Here is a 23,221-nt window from a genome sequence, read left to right on the forward strand (position 1 = left end):
TGCAGTCGCGGACAATCCGTGGTATTGAGTGGAAAGTCTCAGTGAGACGCCAGCGGCACCAGCTCTTGCTTAAATAATGAGTGCCTATGATACTCGATACGACAAGGCGAGTTATTGGCGCTTGGAGTTAAATAACCAATGGCCATTACGTTTCCGCGGCTATTTGTCCTATGGACCGGAACGAGTTTGCTTGCCTATTGGCTTCACGAGGATCGCCACCTCCACATGCAAATATGGCTACGACAACAACAACCTTTCTCTCGCCGGTAGTCAAAACGATTAAAAGACTTCTCCCCAACTCTTGCTAAAAAAAATCAGATTTTTTGCATACCCCATAAAATAACCTCAGGAACACGAACTGGCAAAATTTCCTTTTATTTGAGTACCATATTGCCTATATTCCATTCAATTTCACTTGATGAGGGGAAAGGTCCGTTTTGGGTCCCTAGGCCTGAACCCCAAAAACGGGCTTCACATTTATATTCCTAGGTTAATTTTAGGGGGTATAGAAAAAATTTAATTTTTTGCGATTGTCCCCGTAAACTGCCCTTTAAAAATCTTCCTCACATGCCACTGCTATTTGTGATAAGGTATGAGTAGAAGGTCCTCAGGTTCCTACAAAGCAATTGGTCGAACAGGGCTAAAATAGGCAGCGACCGACAATGTGGAAACCCCAGCTAAGCAACACCCATACACACTGCGAGGGGCTGTCTCTTCAATTCTCATGTGGACTACCTACATCAGTAGACAAAGATCCTAATCGCTCTCCACAAGATAGCGATTGGCAACCACCGCCGAGAGACCTCAGTTTGGATTTTCATCAAACAGAGCAAGAGATTCAGTTCTCCAAAAGGGACCGCTGGATCAAGGAGCTTATTAGGCGGGTATAAACGGCATTATTTTGAGGATATGGCGCGGAGTGAATGTCTTTCTTGCCATCCGCCACCTATTGCACTTGATGAAGTGCCCTCCGCCAAGCAGAGTATAGTTCGAGCAGATTTCATCTATGACAATCTGTCAAGCTTTGCTCTTTGGGTCTTTTCTCGGAGAATCACTAAAGATTCTCCAATGGCGTCTTTTTAGACGCCATTGCGGTAAGAAGCTTAGCAGGTGCAAACACTAAACACCGTGGATCGATTCCTGCTTGGAAAACAAGAAATTTAATTGCTGTGCTTAATGGTAGGGATTTCGGAATATCAAAGCGGAGTCAAAGGTTCGATTCCTTTCAGAGAATTTGCGCTTGACTAAGTGAGTCTGATATCATGCGGATACCATAACCTAACCGATCCCATCCCCTCATTAATAAAGGCGGCATTTGTCACGTCCACAACTTCTTGATGTTGTTGTAGCCCTCAGGACGCAACACACCCAAGAGTTCCTGCATCTAGAAAGCGAATTAAGGATGAACACACTCCCTTCTGTTACAAAAACAACATATGATATTCTCTTTGGCGGGACCGTATCCATCATTGATCAGTTCCAGCGAGGTGTAACCGGTGTATGGAGTAGATATATTTCCGGACGGCGTCTGGCTTTTTAAGTATTCGGGAGTATGGTAATACTGACAACGTTTCAAGATGCTGTGCTAACGTAGGTAGCGGTGAGTCACAAGCGTCTTTGGACTGTAATCCCTCCAACTTGTCTCCAGCGGCCATATGTGCAACCGCCGCGCCCCACACAAATATTGCCTAGAAATGCGCCGTTATTGTAAATAAATGTCAGCGGTCCGCGAGGCAAGATCTGCCATGTACTTTATGAGTCCAGAATATAAGTCGCAGCGATCCGGGAGCCGAAGCTGACCAACTCCTGCAGCTGGCACAGTTGTCATGCACACAATGGATCCCACAGAAGTGCTGGGTAGGTCTGGCTTTCGCTTTACACCATTCCATACAGTATAGACCTATCTCACTTGCAATTAACATCAGTTACCCCACCATGGAACCGCCAAGATAAAGCTATACGACTTGTGTAAACCGCGGATTAGAAGTTGTGCCCAGTTTAAAAGCCTAACATCCATTGTCTGATGTCCAGATATAATTGCATGGACTAGGCACATTTAGGTCCCCTAGTACCTAGTACTTGCAGAAGAGGGTTATGGAAATAGTATCTCAGATCCTAGTAAGCCTATAACCAGGAAACCGAATATATAAATTAAGGGGTTGTTGTTGTTGAAGCCACATTGGTACATCTCGTCAGGCTCATATAGGTGAGTCATTGCTTCGCGCCGTGCCATAGAACGCCCTTCGTAGCTTATCGAAGGTTTGCAATGCGGTCAGTCATTCCACACATTCCTCCAACTAGGCCTCCTCAATCGTTGGTCGCCAGGTATGTCATTTTCCTAGTTCCCTCATCTAACTTCGTCATAAAATTACTAGATCGTCACTTCTTAGTAAAATACACACATAATTTTAATAATTTTTTATTAAAAAATTTCACTAACTTTAAAAGAACTCTATTTTTTGCATAATCATTATGATTAGGAAGAGGATACCCATGGCGGTGTCATAGGTGCCGGGTTCTGCAAATAGGACATAACTACAGCGCTTACACTAAGCATGAATGATGAAAGGACCTTAAAGAGAAAAATAAGTAAATAGAACTTACACATCATTTAATATTGTAACATGAAAGTTCCCACCTGTTTAGCATCATCGCTGACGCGAGAACTGGCAAAACTAATGCAGGAACAATATAAAGCAAACCAGGCACACCATTTCAGCTTCATCATTAGGCCACACATGGAAAATATCATGCCTTTAAAAGCAAAAACAATATATCAGAGAAATACTAATTGGAAATGTCATCAACATACCCAAAATGTTCATGTAGTCCGGGGTCAAGTCCTCATTTCCAGTGCCACTGCCATTTTGCCCCTGAGCCTGGGGAGCCTTATAGCGATGAACTTTTTCCTTACGTCTGGGGTCTACTGTAGTATTCATTTTAACTTAATCGTTTTTTATTTTAATAAAGCCCCTTATTAATTAAAATTAATAAGGTCAGCTGGAAATTGTGTGAGTACTAAATAGAAACGTCAAGTAATGACAAATATGGAAATGTTACCAGCCTCTTGTGCTAATAAATAAAGGTTGTATTGGCAACGCCATAACTTAGCACAATCATATGATTGAATACATTACGATGCCGTAATTACACCCAGTTAAAGGTAGGGTAGGTACCATGCAAGGCGGATTTACAAAGGTGGTCTCACATGAACAGCTGCTAACAGCCGGCCAGAATTGACGGTATTAAGTTGACAGACTTTTGTTTGTATTCTCTTTGTTGTTATCTTCTTTCCCGCATATTCTCTGCTCACGTACGCACACGTATACACACACCCACACAAATTTCTTTGCGTGTGTTGGCAAAACGTCGATCAGCTTGATGACAACATGGCGGATTGCCCCATATGATTTGTGGTTGTTGTATAAATGGAACCACCTTTAATTGTTGCGCCATTTTTCGATGTTTGTGTGTAATGGTTCTTAACTATAATACACACACACACACAACCGAAACTTGTTGGCAGATAGTGTACCATAGGGTCAATCCGGTACGTACAACCGGCTGCCATGGGATTGACACAACCTGGTAATTATGTCATGCCAAGTTATTACACATTAGCTGACTCCCATCCCATGTCAGCCGGTTGCATGTACCGGATTGACCCTATGAATTCCTTCATCGGCAATGGCTGCCGTCTCAGTGTACAACGCAATGCTACAACAACTTTTACCTTTACCTTTCAAAATCTTTAAAGCACGTTTACACTGCTCTTTAATACCGATTTATGGATGAAGTCAGCTGCTTTTACAAGGGAAAACATATGATTGCGCCATTAAAACAGGTGTAAACGTTTTCTTAGATTTGTTCAAGATCATTTATTTCACAGTGCAAACGTAGCTTAGTCTCTCATTGAACGTCACTCAATGCTACGTTACGGCAATAGTTTACCTCTGCACTATTTGTGTAAAAATGACCGAAACAAAAGAACCGTTAAACTAATCTGTCCAAATTGTCAAACTGCTTTTTTCATGATTTAGTGCTGGTTAAATTCGTTTAAAATGGAAAAGAATTTGGAGTCGTTGTTAAAAACTATTTCTGATATCGAGAAAAGCAAGACGCCGGTGGTAAGAAAAACTTTATTAATAAAAAATGTCCATTAATTTTAACGCATTTTTTCAGACGAAATCCGTGTTAGTCGATGTCGCCAAGGGCTTCGCATCTGTAGAGAAACATTTGAAGCGCCAAGAACCTGGATCACATGAAATTGCTATAAAATGGTGTAATATATATGTGGTAAGTTATTTTATTTGCATACATTATATATTTAAGTGGTAGGTAGGCATGTGGATAAATAGATAGAGCTTACATAATACCAGAAATATCACCCCACTTCGGGGAATTCCGCATTTTACTCTACGAGGACAACTACTTATACCTCAATTCCACTTACAATTGGCGTCCTCTCAATGAAAACGTCCTCAAAAATCAATGCTGATCCGCAGAACAATAATAATAATTTCCAACAACGTTGGGAAGAAGTAGTGCCTTAGGTGTTGTTGTTGCCACATTTGCATGTGGAGGTGGCGATCCTCGTCAAGCTCCTGTAAGCGAGCAAGCTCGTTCCGATACAAGGGACCGATCGCCGAAAGAACATGCTGGTCACAATTCGCCTTGTCATGTCGAGGATCAAAGATCTGTCAGAATGCCTCCGAATTGCGACGGGCTGTCTCCTCAGTTCTCATGTGGACCACCTCCATCATAAGACAAAGATCTTACCAGTGCGAAGACATAACTACATGCTGTCTAAGCAATACCTCTTGGGCTGTTATCGCAGAGACCATCCAAATCATCATCTTGTGGATAGATATCTACCGCCCCAAGGCCTTAAGGTAGATCTACTTGATCTAGAGCGTGAGGTTCAGCACAACAAGATAGAACCTCTATGTCAAGCGGCAGGTGTAGACAACATTCATGCAGACACGGTAGCAGATGCGGTAAATGGTTATCGGGTGAATGTTGTCCTCCCGTTGCACCTGAAGGAATTGACCTCCCCCGGCAAGCCAGAGTAGTTTTGGCTCATTTACGTTCCGATAGATGCAGCCGCCTCAACTCCTACAGAGCAAGGATTGATGCCGAGGTGCAAGATATATGTCCCGATTGTAACCAGGGACCGCACGATACACGTCACCTGTTTAACTGCCCAGCCAGACCCACTCGACTCAGATCCAGATCCCTGTTGACGCACCCTTATCTTAGTCGCAGAATTTCTGGGTCTTGACACTCAACAGAATCCAGCAGACGAAAGATAGAACACAACAAACTGCTACAACAACAACACAGATCGGACTTCAATGTTCCAGCCTGTGTGGTGATCACAGCTATTCCGTACCGCATTAACTTCGTGTTTTTCGGGATGCGTAGTTCCGAAAGGATTAGGAAGATTAGGGGAAGCTTTTAGGGTTGTGGGAGTACAGAATGGAGGTCACCGTAGCGCAGAGGTAAGCATCTTCGCCTTTGACGCTGAACGCCAGGGTTCAAACCCAGCGAGATCATCAGAAAAATTTTCAGCGGTGGTTTACCCCTCCTATGAGGTGCCCCAGTAGCCGAGTTGGTAGCGTGCTTGGATTACCAGTGCAGGGGTCGTGGGTTCGATTCCCGCCAGAAGCCTTGGTCTGTCGCTACTGTGGTACCACAATGGACTTAAAATTGTTTAATTGAGTCTGTTAAGGACTACTACTCTTACCTATCCTAAGGATCCGAATGAGCTATGCAGAAGGTCTCAATGTTAACCCAGAGAAGACTGAAATATGCCTGTTCACGAGGAAGACGAAGGTGGGCCAATTTAACGTACCACTTTTCCTTAATAAGACGATTTCGATATCTGACAAGGACAATTACTTACGTGGGATCTTGGACAGGAAACTGAATTGGAAGTGTCACATTCAGGAGCGTACTGAGAAGGCTCACAGATGTTGGGCACTATGTAGACGGGCCGTAGGCTCGAAATGGGGCCCGAATCCTAGAATAGTCTACTGGCTCTACAGGAGCCACTGCGGCTATGAGAATTAAGGAGATGAGAGAATGGATTGAGGATGGCAGCAGCACATACCATCGCGGTAAAATCCAGGCGACGATAGGAAACCTGGAAGGAAGGGAAGAGGTTTCCGATCGGATACCTGAGATGAACCTTGAAGTCGAGTGCGAGGCACTGCTGCCATCAGCACAGTCTTGAATTGACGGAACCCTAATATTGCCATCTGGAAGATCATGGCTAGAGGACAGAGTAGGGCTGGGGGTTTACATTGAGGGCCCAGGGACTGAGATCTGTTTAAGACTGCCTGACCATAAACGGTCCTGCAGGTCCTGCGGAGATCCGGGCGATCACGGAATACGTGAAGTGATGTGGTGCTAACGCGAGGACATCGAGTGTGAACATCTTTACCGACAGTAAAATTGCCACAAAGGCAATAACAACCAGGACGGTAAGGTCACGAATAGTCTTGCAGTGTAAGAAGGAGATTAGCGCCTTCTCTGAGGATGGCGAAATCCGCATCGTTTGGGTGCCGGGCCATAACGAAGTAAGGGGTGATCCAGATCGTGAAAAGACAAGGCTATTACTGAAAGGAAGCAAAAAAGAGGTCAGTATAGCTATTGGTATCATAACGGGGCGCATAGCACTACGAGCTCACTTATGTAATATCGGTGCGGCAAGTGATAGCATGTGTAGGGCATGCGGGGAAGATGAGGAGACGTTGGAGCATTTCCTTTGTCATTGCCCGGCTTTCGCCTCTAACAGATACCGGCACTAAGGTGGAGACACAATATCAGACATGAACCAACTTAGGGGAGTGTTATTGAAAACAATTAAGGATTTTGTAAGTAGCACTGAATTCCTAACTTAAAATTTTCTTTTTAGAGGTTACTTTATAGTTTTTAGAGCGCACAACAAGCCGATTACTGGCTTAGGTGTATGTCCATAGTGTCATGGGGCTGATTAATATCTGCACTCTCTTTTCAACCTAACCTAACCTACCCCTCCTAATGCTGGCAACATTTGTGGGGTACTATGCCATGTAAAACTTCTCTCCAAAAGAGGTGTCGCACTGCGGTACGCCGTTCAGGCTCGGCTATAAAAAGGAGGCCCCTTATTATTGAGCTTAAACTTGAATTGGACTGCATTCATTGATTTGTGAGAAGATTGCTGCTGTTCATGGGCAAAATTAGCATTTGAGTACTGAATAGTTGTAGTCTTTAGAACACGGGAAACACTTTACAACGCTGGGAAGCCGTAAAGTCTTCTTGAAAGTTTTTGCCCCAAGCTAGCTTTAAGGTTGGATTTCTTAAAAGCCATAAGGTCTGGGTAACCTTTAGGGTTCTGCGATGCCTTTAGGATGATAGGACTCATTTGTTCTGGCAAACTTTTATAGGGTTCTGGGAAGACTTTAGTGTTCTAGGAAACCTTTGGGATTCTAGGAAACTTTTAGACTTCTGCGAAGTCTTTTTTGTTTTGTAAATCCCATTCCCACTCCCACTTCGTATGCGATCGTTAAGTAGAAAAGTGCAACGGTGACAACTGCGCAAGCTGCTCTCGTCTGCTGAATCACTTCTGTTGAGTGCTATCGTTTACGAAAATCATTAAAAAGTTCTCTACAACTTTTCGAACCAAATGTCGATAATAAATACTTTTTTTACTTTCATCGATTGTCAGTAATGTATTCTCCAATTACAGGATATGCAGTCAAACATCGATCCAAAAAACTTCAATCTACTACACAAATATGAAAAACTTGCTCCCATAGCAGTATCGTTTATTATAGGATTTTTGCAATATAAATGCCCCGACGACAATCTTCAACATCATTATGACATATTGAAAATATTGGAGATACTGTTAGACAATTTACCTACGAATTCTTTAAAAAAATTTAATGTTTTTAAAGCTGGCACATTGTAAGTATGACTTAGTACTGCAGAAACCGATAAAAAAATGCAAAACGTCTCTTAATGATAAATGCTCTAAAACCATCTTCTGCCCATAACATTTTAGGTCCTCCTTGTGGAAGCCAATAATGTTTGGTGTCGACTACAAAACTCAACTTTTGACGTTGAAACTATTTTCAATTTTAATGAAATATATTGATGAAAGTAAATGGACTTACGAATTAGATTTTATTGAAAAAGAGTATTTCCCTGAAATTAAAGAGAAATTTAAATCTGTATTAAAGGAAACGTTTAGCCAGTCTGCATTTGAAATGGTATGCTAAGGAAGTAAGATTGTAATATTTTTTTTTAATATAGATTTTTGTTGTCTATTTTCTAGGCAGCCCGTGATCTCTTGAACAATTACAATAATTTGCATAGTGGCAAAGTATTGTCTTTTAATTGCAAGTACATCACAATCGCAAAGAAATTTGAATGTTTCAAGCGTCTGGTAATATTTATAATAAATGCCATACTTATCTTAATTAACTATTTGTTTCTCTTTTACCATATCATGTTTAGAACCGCGAAAACTTCTGGATAGATTTGAACTATACAACAAAAACTATTTCATTTGATGGTCGTTTTAAGGAGAACTTGAATACAAAATACTCGAATGTGGAGTGCAAATTTCGAGTTACTGGCATTACTTTGTAAGTATACTTTTTCCGTTTTTTTTTTGTACAATATACTACACCACAGATAAATTCTGTGATAATTGTTTACAAATGTGCGAAGAGAGCGTTTCTTCACGATTCCAACGGCGTCTGCAGCATGAAGTCCGCAAAACTTTGGAAGTTACAGCATTTGCAAACGTGGATTTTTTCGCATTTTTGGGATATCATTGAAGCAAAAAAATACATAGGAGTTGCACTAGACCCATTTTTTTGTCATAATCTTCAATACTGTGTACTCAACGCGAAAAATTTTTTCGCATCAAAAATTGAAAATTTTCATAAAAAAATGCAAAAAATAAAATGTGAAATTTTAAGTAATTCCTTTTATTTTTCGAATCGTCTTCGAGTTTCGAACTGCGGAATGCTTGAAGATTTTCGAAATTCGAAAAAATTAAGGAGTTACAGCGTTTTAGGCCTTGAAAACGACTTCGAATTTTTGCACCCATAAAAATGTGGGTTTTGTGATACTGTGTACTCAACGCGAAAATTTTTTTCGCATCAAAAATTGAAAATTCTCATAAAAAAACTCATAAAAAATAAAATGTGAAATTTTTAGTAATTCCTTTTATTTTTCGATCGTTTTCGAGTTTCGAACTGCGGAATACCTGAAAATTTTCGAAATTCGAAAAAATGAAGGAGTTACAGCGTTTTAGGCCTTGAAAACGACTTCGAATTTTTATACCCATAAAAATTTGGGTTTTGCGATGTTTTCTATTAAAATTTAACAGTATTGCTCCAGCGAGCACCATACGGAAAGAAACTTTTTTCAAGAATTCAACGGTGTCCTCGTAAAACTAAAGATGTTACATCAACTCTAACTCACCTTGATATATTTTTTTTGCATTTTTCGGATATGAATTTTGCTATTTGAGCTTGTTTTTAGCATAAAAAACATATGATGTGCACTTATCCGAATTTTTTGCCGTAATCTCCAATACTCTATACTCAACACGAAAAATTTTTTCGCATCAAAAATTGAAAATTTTCGCTAAAAAATGCAAAAAAAAAAATAAAATGTGAAATCTTACGTAATTCTATTTAATTTTCTAATTGTCTTCCAAATTCGAACTGCGGAATGCTTGATCATTTTCGAAATTCGAAAAAATGAAGGAGTTAGAGCGTTTTAGGCCTCGAAAACGACTTTGCATTTTTATGCCCAAAAAAATTTGGTTTTTTCGATGTTTATGCGTTTTTGAGCTTGTTTTTTGCAGAAAATATGTAGGAGTTGGACTAATCCGAATTTTTTGCCATAATCCTCAATACTGTATACTCAACTCGAAAAATTTTTTCGCATCAAAAATTTAAAATTTTCATAAGGGCAAAGGGTTAGCCTTTGCTAAAAAGTTTAAAAAAAAAATAAAATGTGAAATTTTAAGTAATTTTGTTTATTTTGTGAATCGTCTTCGAATTTCGAACTGCGGAAAGCTTAAATATTTGCGAAATTCGAAAAATGAAAGAGTTACAGCGTTCTAGACCTTGCAAATGATTTTGAATTTTTACGCCCAAAAAAATTTGGTCTTTGAAGCAAACTTTTTAGTAATGCTTCATCCAGCACCACTACTGAAAAAACCTTTCTTCACGAATCCAACGGTGTCTGCAGCATTTTGAAGTTTGCTAAACTTGGGAAGCAATTGCAAACTCACATTGATTATTTTTAGCATTTTTCGGATATCAATTATTCGATTTGTGAGCTTAGGTTAAGTAAGGTTTAAATGACACTCTGCCATCTGACTCACTTAGACGTTTCGTCCATTGTGATACCACATAAACAGCAGAAGGAAGATGGCTTCTAGTTCCTACCGTTGAACCATCCAGATCGGTTTAAAAAGCCCAATAACTTGCGAATGTTCGCATTCGCTTAATCAGACAGGTTCTCAAAGAAATGAGAACCTAAAGTGGAACTCCTTCTGACTGCCAGTGCGGGACACACACACAGAAGGTGTTCTATAGTCTATTCTTCTTCGATGTCCTCACAGCTTCTGCAAAAGTCGTTGCTGATAACCTTCAGTCTGTCGGCATGTTTTCCGATTAGACAGTGACCTGTCATGACGCACACATCTGTTCTAGCCAATGACAGTAAAGCAGTAGACCTTCTCAAGTCTAGATTAGGCCACATAGTTTTGGAATGCTCACAACTCCCTCTTTGTGACCATCTATCATTCTTTGTCCTTCGGGCGTGGTCCTGAAAACTTAGCTTACATGTCGCTAGAGGCATACCCACAGATTCCAGTATCCCTGGAACGTGGGGGGAGGTCCTAGTTTCGCAAGCTTGTCGGCTTTACAATTTCCTGAGATATCTCTGTGGCTCGGCACCCGAAACAGGTGAATTTTTAACTGTTCTGCCATCTCGTTGAGAGATCTGCCACAGTCGAGGCGGTTTTTATGTTCAGAAATCCAGGGATTTAATGGCTGCCTGGCTGTCTGATAAGATATTTATGCCAATCTTCGTAATGACATTATATCTTAGCCATTCCACCACATCCCTAATTGCAAGGATCTCCGCTTGATACATACTACAGTGGTCGGGTGACCTTTTCGATATGACCAGTTTTAGAGTACACCCCAAAGCCAACCTGGTCGTTTAGTATGGAACCATCCGTATAGAAGTCTATGTAACTTCTGTTACCAGGGATATCGTAGTTCCAATCGGTTCTATTAGGAATAGTGGTACAGTAATTTTTATCAAAAAGCGGCTCCGGTAGAGTGTTATCCACACTGCCTGAAACATCGGATATTGTATCAAGGATAACACAGTGTCCGTAGCCGCCACATGACCAAAGAGAAAGCTCCCTTAACCTCACGGCAGTGATCGCTGTTATTTGGGTAGCCACAATGTCCAGAGGCATAAGATGTATCATTAAATTCAGTGCATCAGATGGTGTCGTCCTCAGTGCGGCTGTGATACACAAACAAGCCATCCTTTGGATCCGGTTAAGTATTGAGCAATAGGTGGACTTTTGAAGCGCCGTCCATCAGACCACAACCCCATATAGCATTATAGGTCTGACAACTGCAGTAAATACCCAATGCATGACACGCGGTCTAAACTCCCAACTTTTGCCAATGGCTCTCTTACAGATGTATAGGGCAAGAGTGGCCTTTTTTGCCCTTTCCAAAATGAAGGATTTGAAGTTCAATTTCCTGTCCAGCAAAACACCCAGGTATTTTGCGCTTTCTGTAAATGGAACATTCTCTCCACCCAAGGAGACAGTTTCCACTGTAGGCAACTTGTATCTCCTGCTGAAAAGAACTACTTCTATGTTGCACGGTTTTATACCTAGACCACTTTCGGTAGCCCACTTTGCTGTTGCACGTAGAGCTTCCTGAAGTATATCTCTTAGAGTGCTGGGAATCTTTCCCCTAGCCGCAATTGCCACAGCAAATTTGGTCGTTGGAAACGCAACTGAAGTTGGGTTGCAATCCATAATCGACCCATTAATCTAAGCCGATCCGGACCAAGCTAGTGCAATCACCTATAAATCTGGAGGGACTTAACCTTTTCAAAGTCTGGTCGTTGTCTGCGAAAGGATACAATAACACACAATAACTCTTATGGCCACTAAAGTCTCTTAAAATCAAGCGACTGCGATTGTACAGCAGTCAACTGTTGTCAGCCTTATTACCTGTTGAAGACTGGGAGTATGTGGTATATCTGCATGTGTATAGTTTTTATCCGCAGTCCATATGTGACTTTTACCCCCAGGACTCCCGGCACGGGATGACTATGAGCAACACACGGGCTGGAACTTAGAGCTCCCATTTGTATGATGTTTAACGTTGTTGTTGTAGCCACATATTCATGTGGAGGTTGCGATCCTCGTCAAGCTCCTGAAGGTGAGCGAGCTCATTCCGGTCCAAAGGACCGATCGCCGACGAAATCACGATAGCAGTCGAACGCGTAGAGCTAGCCGATTGAAATTTTGCACAGATACTTAATATTGATGCAGGTATTTGAGGTATAGCTCTAATATAAACCGATCTCCCGATTTGACTTTTTTAAACACCTGGAAGAGTGTGTTGTTGCTAGAAGCATTTGATTGGTTTCCTGTATCGCGATTTCATTTTCGACCAAGAAAAATCATCAGCAGGAGATGTCACGCTTATGAAACAAGTCGACTTAAAGAGCCCTGTTCAAATTCAGATGTGTGCTTCACAACTTATTCTAGTTGGAATGGTTGGGAAGCACCATGATCCATTTGACATTTCCTTCTGATGATTTTTCTTGGTCAAAATGAAATCGCGATACAGGAAACCAATCAAATGCTTCTAGCAACAACATACTCTTTGCTGACTTTTAAATGTTTTTGCTATACTATCCTTTGAATAGAAAACATTCCGGACAATATCCTGCAATGGAATATCAACAAATTTATATTGTATAAAATTTTAGCAGAATCCATGGTTGTTGTTGTTTTAGCAGTGTGTTATACACTGAGGCGGCAGGTCTTGCCAATAAAGAACTCCATCGGGTCAATCCGGTACGTACAACCGGCTGCCATGGGATTGTAGAATCCATGGTGGTAGGCTCCTAAGATTTGGCACGGCCGAACTTGCACGTTTTTACTTGTTCTTTCTTCTTAATTTTTGATATTTTTTCTTTTTTGCAGTAAATCTGGTGTATTACAAATTGATTTTGATGAACACTTTATGGATGTTTTTGATTTATGGACAAAATCACCTTTATTGCATATATTCTTGCAAAAAGAAGAAGAAGAGCGAATTCAAAAAGACGAAGCTTTGCTTCAATTTATCAACCAATTGAATGAAAAGCAATTTTCTAATGGTGAGCCATAACTGCAAAAATATTCCATATTTAATATTAGAAAATATATTCTTATATCAATAGACAAAAATGGAGAATTTGATTTACTGAGTTGTACAGACAATGACAGCGAAAATGTATTCGATGAACTAAAAAACAATACATTACAAGGTATATTAAGATTTTTAATATATATTTGTTTGCATTAACCCATAATCCCTTGTATTACTTCAGATAATAATCGAAATGAGAACAAAAATTCCTCTTTGCTTAAATCAAACCGAAGAAGTTATATAAGTTTAATCAATTCACCGTCCCCATCTGTAGTTGATGAAACATCTTCCAATGTATCCAGCATTTGTACAAATAGTATAGAATTGGCCAATACGAAAAATAATAGCTTAAGCATCACTTCATCGCCGGTTTCCCGAAAAATTAAAAAAGTATTTGAGAAAAAACATCCAATAAGGCAATTATTATCGAAACGTAAAAATCATACACGTTCAGAGGAGGACGAGGAATATATTCCAAACAAACGAGCGAAAAGGAACACCAAGAAAATTAAAAATAAAAATGAAAATTCAAGGTATATAAAATAATATATTTTTCATTAAAATTTATTCAAATTTAAAAAAAAAAAATTATAGCAAAAATTAAAAAAATAATTATTTCAAAAATTATTAAAAACATTTTAAAAAAATTATTACATTATTATTTAGCTAAGTACTAATAATAATTTATAATCTTGTTTTAGCATTTTAAATAATAATCTAACACGACCAATGGATCCTAGTTCTGTTACCAATGTCACAACAAAATTAAGACAAGGATATGAATGTACTATTCCTCATGGAAATGAGAATACAAAGGAGACAACCAAGAGAAATGCCACAGAGAAGATTATTAAAGACAACACAGTCACTGCTCAAAGACAATTAAAAGCAAGAAGCCTTTCTCTAAGCCCATATGTATTTGTAGAAGATTTGCCTCAAATACGTTCTTATCGAACTGCTCAGAATAGCATAATAGATATTACTTCCCCACAAATCATGCCTTCAACATCAGGTTCGACAAGTGCTATGGATATTTCCGAAATACAAGAAGATTCTCCAAATATAAGTGTATTTGTACCAAACGAAAATAGCCCAAATAACTGGCGAAATGGCAGTGAAATTAACATTCAAGCATTTAATGAAAGCAAAGTAAATGATTCAATAGGATGCTCTATGGAATACGAAGGTGCTACAGCTCAAGGTAGGAATGCAAAAAAAAATAATTAAATGAAACGAAACGAAAAGGATTTAATAGAGCCATCCAATTCATGAGAGTTGGAACAATTGTTGATGCAATCTGTGGATTTATTTATTTATGGGTCGATTTTTTTTTATGAATTAAACAACGCACAGTGAGTCAAACTGCAAAAAATTTGGAAATAAGTCCAAAACTTCTTATCTCTTAATCTGAGTGGAAAAAAAAATGTTGTGGAAATACATTTTTGGTTTGTTCTGCTCGAGGTCATGAAAACAATTGTTAAAAACTGATGTAATTGTTTTTGAAAATTGTTTTATTATTGAAAAATCCAATATTTTGAAAACCACCGGGTCTCTTCCTCAGGGAATTTCACTGAAATTTTTATACATTTATGCATTAATATACAAAACAAAAAACAAATATTTTTCTTTTTTTTCCATAATTACATTATTCTTTACAATTTCAAACGACTTTCTTCTAACAATGTAAAACCTATACTTAAGCTCTCTCTCTATTGCCTATACTTATGTATCACACTTCTATAAATCTGTGCACAGTGTTCTGTGTCCGCCTTAAAGTTTATCCGTTTGTCAGAAGGAGTATTAATTATATGTAACACTAGCTTTTACTTTATATGGAACAAAATTTTCCTTGGAATTATTTTCGACAATTAAAGAGGTTATTGTGAAATACCATGCTACTAAAATAGTATATCGCTTGACAAACACTTTAACAATATAAGTGCCTTTATCTGAATCCCATATGACCTTCATTGGTCTACGAATTTAAGTTTGGATGTAAGGTGTACTCTTCTTAATATGCTTTATTTCAGCCCGATATTCTCATGATGTCCCCCAGACACTTGGCCCTGAAAAAATATCATCATCGTGCTCTTCTCTCAAATATCATTTATTAAACTCCATTGGTTTTGAGGGGAGTTAACAGGATGAGGCGTCCCCCAAACACATGGCTCAAAAATTGATTATCAAATAAGTTTTCTAATCTCAAATATCTTTCATTTAAGGCACATATTGGCATGGTCGAAAAATTGTTACCCTTAGGTGGGTGTTTTGGGGAAGGAGTAATGCCTAAAATGCATGGTCCTACATTTGGATATCAAATTCGTATTCTACTCCCAAATACCTTTATTTGAGCGCCATATTGCGATGGTTACTTAAAAAATTGCTGTTTTTTTGGATATTTTGGGAAAGGGGTAGACCCCCAGAAAATTGGTCCCGAAAGTGTTCTACCCCCCAAACTTTTTATTTAAACCCCAACTTCATATTGTCGCTAAATATGCTAAATAAATATATAGAAAGTTTCATGAGAAATGGAATGTCGCTGGGCAACACCCCTTTTTATAAAAGTTTTACACGCCAGCTCTAGGAGGGAATAACCATCGCTGAAAGTTTTTTTCCGATTTTTTTTAATGGTTGCTTTTAGTGAACCATCAACCAAAAAACACAAAATTCACTGATCAGGCAAAAATAAGAAAAATTTATTCACTCAAGCAATAGTCTTTCTAGTGGTCAAGGGCAAAGTTAGGTTAGGTTTAAGTGGCAGTCTGCCATCAGACTCACTTAGACGTTTTCGTCTATTGTGATACCACAGGAACAGAAGAAGGAAGATGCCTTCTAGTTCCTACCGTTGAACCATCCAGATCTCTTTAAAAAGCCCAATAACTTGCCCAAAGAAATGAGAACCTAAAGTGGAACTCCTTCTGACTGCTAGTGCGTGACACACACACAGAAGGTGTTCTATAGTCTATTCTTCTTCGATGTCCTCACAGCTTCTGCAAAAGTCGTTGCTGGCAACCTTCAGTCTGTCAGCATGTTATCGGAATAGACAGTGACCTGTCATGAAGGACACAATGACTTAGACGTCTGTTCTAGCCAATGACAGCAAAGCAGTAGACCTCTTCAAGTCTAGAGGAGGCCACATAGTTTTGGAATGCTCACAGCCCCCTCTTTGTGATCATCTATCATTCGTTGTCCTTCGGACCTGGTCCTGAAAACTTGGCTTACATGTCGCTAGAGGCATACCCACAGATTCCAGTATTCCTGGAATGTGTAGGGTAGTTCCTATCGATCCTATCGATCATCATAGGCACTCAGTATTTGTACAAGAGCCGGTGCCACCCGCCCTCTGAGACTCTCCACTCGATACCGCTGATTGTCCGCGACTGCAAATACAGCTACTCCGTATGGAACATTCCACTATCCGCAACCTGTGGACGCGCCCGGTAGCTTGCAGCTAAACTTCTCGTGACAGCAATGAACACCACGCAGATCGGAACTTAATGTTCCAGCTTGTGTGGTGCTCACAGCTATCCCGTACCGGGAGACACGGTTCTATCAGGAATAGTGGTACAGTACTTTTATCAAAAATCGGCTCAGATAGGGTTTAATCCACACTTCCTGGAACATCAGATATTGTATCAAGGATAACACAGTGTCCATAGCCGTCACATGACCGATGAGATAGCTCCCTTAACCTTACGGCAGTGGTCGCTGCAATTTGGGTAGCCACCATGTCCAGAGGCATAAGATGTATCATTAAATTCAGTGATTCAGATGATGTCGTTCTCAGTGCGGCTGTGATGCATCCTTTGGATCCGGTTAAGTATTGAGCAGTAGGTGGACTTTTGAAGCGCCGTCCACCAGGCCACAACACCATATGGCATTATAGGTCTGACAACTGCAGTATATACCCAATGCATGCCAGGCGGTATTAAACCCCCCCCCCCCCCCCCCCCCCCACTTTCGCCAATGGGTCTCTTCCAGGTGTATAAGACAAGTGTTTCCTTTCTTGCCCTTTCCAAAATGTTGGATTTGAAATTGTATGTCAAAGTTCTTCAACTATATTTTCTTTAGGAGATGTTTTAGTTTAAAAATTTAAGATTATTGTGTTAATTTCTCTTTCCAAATGAGCTTAATGATTGATCAAAAATTTTATACAATGGAAAAATTAAAGCCACAGGATATACACCACACCAACTATGATTTGACACGTTTCGACCGTTTCGATCATCATCAGAAATCTTTTGGTGTGAGGGTAGGTTGTATTTTTGCATACAACTCACTAACCAATCCTAACACTTTGTCCTACTGACTGTGTCACTTTTCCAAATGTATGTGTGTTTGTTTTTATTGCAGCGTGGATTTCTTGTCCACATACCTGCAATTTTTTCCCAGGGTATACACATGGTTTTGTGCATCGTTTTGGCAGTTGGGTTGATGGCTCAAAACGTTGAGACGACGGCAACCGTTTATTATTGTCCGAACGTTGGGGGTCGAACCACGGTCTGGCTCAGCCGAATTTTTTCTAATTTCTAATTTTATTTGCCTGTTAGGGCTAAAATCATTTTTCTAATGATGTGTTATTGGGTTGCCCAAAAAGTAATTGCGGATTTTTTAAAAGAAATTAAATGCATTTTTAATAAAACTTAGAATTAACTTTAATCAAATATACTTTTTTACACTTTTTTTCTAAAGCAAGCTAAAAGTAACAGCTGATAACTGACAGAAGAAAGAATGCAATTACAGAGTCCCAAGCTGTGAAAAAATTTGTCAACGCCGACTATATGAAAAATCCGCAATTACTTTTTGGGCAACCCAATAATTTCTCTTTCGAGATGAGCTTAATCATTGAAAATTTATACAATGGAAAAATTAAAGATTCAATTCATAATAAATTTGTATTTTTGATTTTAGCACCTACCCCTCTTGAAATTTCTGAACCAAATGAAGCCTCAACTAGTCGAAATCTTAAAGGAAAACAAAGAAAGGATTATTCAAAATGGAAAGCACTGAGTGCAATAAGTGACACTACTTCAAATGTCAACAAAATTAAACCTATAAAAGCTGTATGTCCTCGTGTCGAGAAATCTTCTATCAATGATCACATTAACAATACAGAAGGCGAAAATAATTCACTGAATTTAAGAAACAATAATGTAGCTGAGAATCCTATCACTTCATATGAAATAAGTAAGTAAATGTACATACAACATATCCATATTCTTCTTAAATGCCTAATGCATATACCTGTATAAGAAACATAGTCTTTTTTAATTACACACAAATTTCGCAAATTTTCTCTTCATTACTGAATACTAAAAAAAGGGTTCTCAATAAAACTGTTCTCTATATTATTGGTCTCACACGTTAGTCTGAAGTAAATCGTCTTTTAAAACACAACTACATCATATAGTTGATGAACTAATGTATGTTTATAACCAAGAAATACAAGGCATTTTTAAGTTTTCTACAGTACACTGAATACCCTAAATGTTGGCTTCTTCTATAGCCCATCCATACAAAAATACCCATAAGGAGCTGTGAATACCCGAACATTAACTTTTTCACCATCAACGACACTTCACAAATTATGTATGAGTTATGTAACATTCCTGTTTTTAATCTGCTATAGATTTTTCAAAACAACTAAAGGAATATAAATCAAAAATTGAAATTAGATTGAAACATCTACGACATAGCCTTAACAGTGGCAAGGAAAACGATAATAAGCAGAAAGCCTGTAAGATAACCGAAAGCATTGTACATGAGTCACGGGCACAAAGAAGTCAAATTCAAGATCTTATAAATAAGGTCGAATATTTAAAGGATCAAATGGATGAGCAATGTCAAGTATATATGGAACGATGTATACAGATTGAATGGTAAGTCATAAACAATTTTCATGAACTAACCTGCATTACTGCGTGGGATAAAGCAAAAAGAGTGGTTGCTCGTCGGACGTGAGTAAACTCTCATCAGAGAGCATTTAGAGTGATAAAAGCACTAAATGTATGAAGCGGATCTATACAGAGCAAAGCGGTTTCCTCATAATCCAATGTAGAAATCGTATAAATAGTCCTCTAGGTAAGCAAGCTCGTTCCGGTCCAAAGGACAAATCGCCGCGGGAACGTGGTGGCCATTGGTTATTTAAAGGCGCCAATAACTCGCCTTGTCATATCGATCATCATAGGTAGAGATGGGCGTTGGGTAAATACCCAAAAGGTATTTACCCGGTAAATTGGGTAAATGGAGGCCACCGTAGTGTAGAGGTTAGCATGTCCGCTTATGATGCTGAACGCCTGAGTTCGAATCCTGGCGAGACCATCAAAAAAAATTTTCAGCGGTAACATTTGTGAGGTACTATGCCATGTAAAATTCTCTCCAAAGAGGTGTCGCACTTCGGCACGCCGCTGGACTCGGCTATAAAAAGGTGGCCGCTTATCATTGAGCTTAAACTTGAATCGGACTGCACTCATTGACATGTGAGAAGTTTGTCCCTGTTCCTTAGTGGAATGTTCATGGGCAAAATTTGCAATTTGCAAATTGGGTAAATATCCGGGTATTTACCCATTTATACCCAAAAGCTGGGTATTTATAATTTTGCAGATATCTTTGTACAACAACATTTTGCAAACAATTTTTGATGATTTCGTATTCTGTGTATATAGACCTGATCTTCTGATCTCATAAAATCGAATTTAGTTATATATAGCCGCTATATAGACCAATCTCCAGACTTTAAGTCTTGAGGCAATAAATTTTTCATCCGATTTCGTGGAAATTTGGCACAGTGAATTCTGGTAGACCCCTATCTATTTTTGTGAAATGTGGTCTAGATCGGACTATATTTGGATATAGCTGCCCTGTAGACCGACCTCTCGATCTCCCGATATAGAGTATTGAGACCATAAAAGATCCATTTATTACCCGAATTCGATGAAATTTGGCACAGTATGTTCTTGTAGACCCCCACCCATTCCTATCAAATGTGGTCCAGATCGGACCATATTTGGATATAGCTGCCATATAGACCGATCTCCCGATATAGTGTAGTGAGCCTATAAAAGGGGCATTTTTCTTCCTATTTCGATTAAATTTGGCACTGCGAGTTCTGGTACCCCTCTAAACCCTTTTGTTGTATTTTGTCCAGATCGGACTATATTTGGATATAGCTCTCATATAGACCCATCTCTGGATGTAGAGTATTGAACCCATAAAAGGAGAATTTTTCATCCGATTTTAATGAAATTTGAAACGGTGCGTTTTGATAGACCTCTACACATTTGTGGCGAACATCGTCCAGATTGGACCATATTTAGATATAGCTGCCATGTAGACCGATCTCCCGATCGAAATGAGGACCATACAACAGGTTCAGAGAACATGTGGTCTTGTCACGCCTACTACGGCACTGGAGCCTATTCTAGATATCCGACCCATTGACATACGGATTAAGTGACTAAGTGACTTAAGACGATGGGAGAATGGATTGAGGATGGGAGCAGCTCATACCATCGCGGAATTATCGAGGCGATGATAGAAAACCTGGAAGGAAGGGAAGAGGTTTCCGATCGGATACCTAAGATGAACTTTGGAGTCGAGTGCGAGGTACTGCTGCCATCGGCACAGTCTTGGATTGACCCTATTATTGCCATCGGAAAGATCATGTTACGCGGATGGATCAAAGCTAGAGGAAAAAGTGAGCCTGGGGGTCTACATTGAGATCTGTTTCAGACTGCCTGACCATAATACGGCACTGCACAATCCCAAGGCAGCCGGTTGTACGTACCGGATTGGTCCGATGAAATCCTTCATCGGCAAGGGCTGCCGCCTCAGTGTACAACACACTGCTACAACAAGAACAACGGTCCTGCAGGCGGAGATCCGGGCGATCACGGAATGCGTAAAGTGGTGTGGTGCTAACGCGATGATGTCAAGTGTGAACATCTTTACCTACAGTAAAAGTGCCATAACAACTAGGACGGTAAGGTCACGAATAGTCTTGCGATGTAAGAAGGAGATTAACGCCTTCCCTAAGGATGGCAAATTCCGCATCGTTTGAGTGCCGGGCCATAACGGAGTAAGGGGAAATAAAAGGGCAGACGATTTGGCGGTGAAGGCCAGAGCACTGCCGTCAATAAACTTAGTTAACCCGAAGCCTTTCGGGTCGACGCAGTCCGAGTTAAGGGAGTGGGCGACGAATGCGCATTCAACCTGTGAAACAGGTAAACAGTCAGTTGGACGACGAAAATCCTATGGGGGATCCAGATCGTGAGAAAACGAGTTTATTACTGAAAGGAAGTAAGAAGGAGGTCAGTATAGGTATTGGTATCATAACGGGACACATAGGACTACGAGCTCATTTATGTAAAATCGGTAAAATCGACATGTGTAGGCTTTCGAGTCTAACAGATACCGGCACTTAGGTGGAGACACAATACCAGACATGAACCAACTTGGGGGAGTGGTATTGAAAACAATAAAGGTTTTTGTAAGTAGCACGGAATTCCTAACTTAAAATTTTTCTTTTAGAGGTTACTTAATAGTTTTTAGAACGAACAACAAACCGATTACTGGCTTAGGTGTATGTCCATGTGGCATGAGGCGGATTAATATCTGCACCCTCTTTTCAGCCTAACCTAACCGAAAAAAAGCAGTTTGCCTTCGGCAAGAGGTCATTGAGTACTATAATGAAAGTCATAACCGATCACGGCGCGATAGGCTTCATAGCGGCACTAGTTGGAACCCCGAAGCTGTCTGAACGAGGGGATGAGACGCTCTAGCTCTTGTTTCATATTTGTTCAGGCCTGCATGACAAGAATATGAAAAGAATATACGAATATATTCTCTAATCTAGGTCAACCATATCTCTGAGAGATCTTCCTTAATACACTGAAAGGACGGAGTAGTACCCTGAGTCGAAATGAACCCACGTCAACTCATGGCTGATCATGAAAAAAAAATTCAAACGAATGCTTGAAGGTGGATTATTAAAGGTGGTCTCACGCAAACAGCTGAAAACAGCCGGCCACGACGGTATTAAAATGTCAATTCTGTGTTTACATTCACACCAACGGCCCCATTTTTTGCACATTCTCTCTGTTTGTGTTTCTCTTTCTCTCAATTTACTTGCACACCTACACACACGAGGTCAAGTTTCTCTGGTTGTGTTGAGAACATTGCCAATTTTGAAATGACATCTTGATGTCGACATAACGGATTGCAGCATATGATTTGGGCTTGTTGTACAAATGAGACCACCTTTAATTGTTTCGCCATACGAATACTTTTATTTACCAAAATCTTTTCCTTTCTTAGTTTTAAACGAAAACATTTTAACTACCAAAAATTTTTTTTTCCTTACTTAGTTTCCAAAAAAAAGCAGAAGATCTACTGATTTCCCTAAGCAAAAATTCCTCAATTAATCTCGATCTAACAAAAAAATGTGACAAATTACTTATGCAATTTAATGGCATTTAAAACAATTACAAATGCCAGGGGAAATGAAAAAACTAGCGATTATGCTGTGAGCGTCATTTTAGCTATTAAAAATCGTTAAACATTTATTTTAACTTTGTTGACAAATGTTGTTACTTTTTATTATTGTAATTAAAAAAAATAATATTATTATCTAGGAAATATATCTACTATTTTTTAATTACTAACCTAACCTACCTTAATCGGATAACCGATGACTCACATCTGGTATCGACATGCATTTCGATGTTATTTTGCGGCACTCCAAAACG

At 39.4% G+C, this 23,221-nt stretch overlaps 2 protein-coding genes across 2 annotated transcripts; one reads left to right on the plus strand and one right to left on the minus strand.

Annotated features, from left to right (window-relative positions):
* Positions 1-2,403: 2,403 nt before the first annotated feature.
* Positions 2,404-3,046, minus strand: LOC106086073 (protein Asterix). The gene is made up of 3 exons (XM_013250605.2): positions 2,813-3,046; positions 2,639-2,754; positions 2,404-2,572 (listed from the first exon to the last, which is right to left on the minus strand). The coding sequence occupies exons 1-3, from the start codon at positions 2,937-2,939 to the stop codon at positions 2,477-2,479; spliced, it is 339 nt and encodes a 112-aa protein (XP_013106059.1). The 5' UTR covers positions 2,940-3,046; the 3' UTR covers positions 2,404-2,476.
* Positions 3,047-4,020: 974 nt separating this feature from the next.
* On the plus strand, positions 4,021-23,194 carry LOC106086122 (myb-like protein M). Its single transcript, XM_013250659.2, has 13 exons — positions 4,021-4,127; positions 4,183-4,296; positions 7,733-7,953; positions 8,051-8,258; positions 8,324-8,434; positions 8,506-8,636; positions 13,268-13,443; positions 13,507-13,593; positions 13,657-14,008; positions 14,177-14,676; positions 18,387-18,662; positions 19,105-19,354; positions 22,841-23,194. The coding sequence occupies exons 1-13, from the start codon at positions 4,062-4,064 to the stop codon at positions 22,950-22,952; spliced, it is 2,604 nt and encodes an 867-aa protein (XP_013106113.2). The 5' UTR covers positions 4,021-4,061; the 3' UTR covers positions 22,953-23,194.
* Positions 23,195-23,221: the final 27 nt, after the last annotated feature.

Source organism: Stomoxys calcitrans, chromosome 1 (assembly GCF_963082655.1).
Source record: "Stomoxys calcitrans chromosome 1, idStoCalc2.1, whole genome shotgun sequence".
In the NCBI taxonomy this organism is placed as follows: Eukaryota; Metazoa; Arthropoda; class Insecta; order Diptera; family Muscidae; genus Stomoxys; species Stomoxys calcitrans.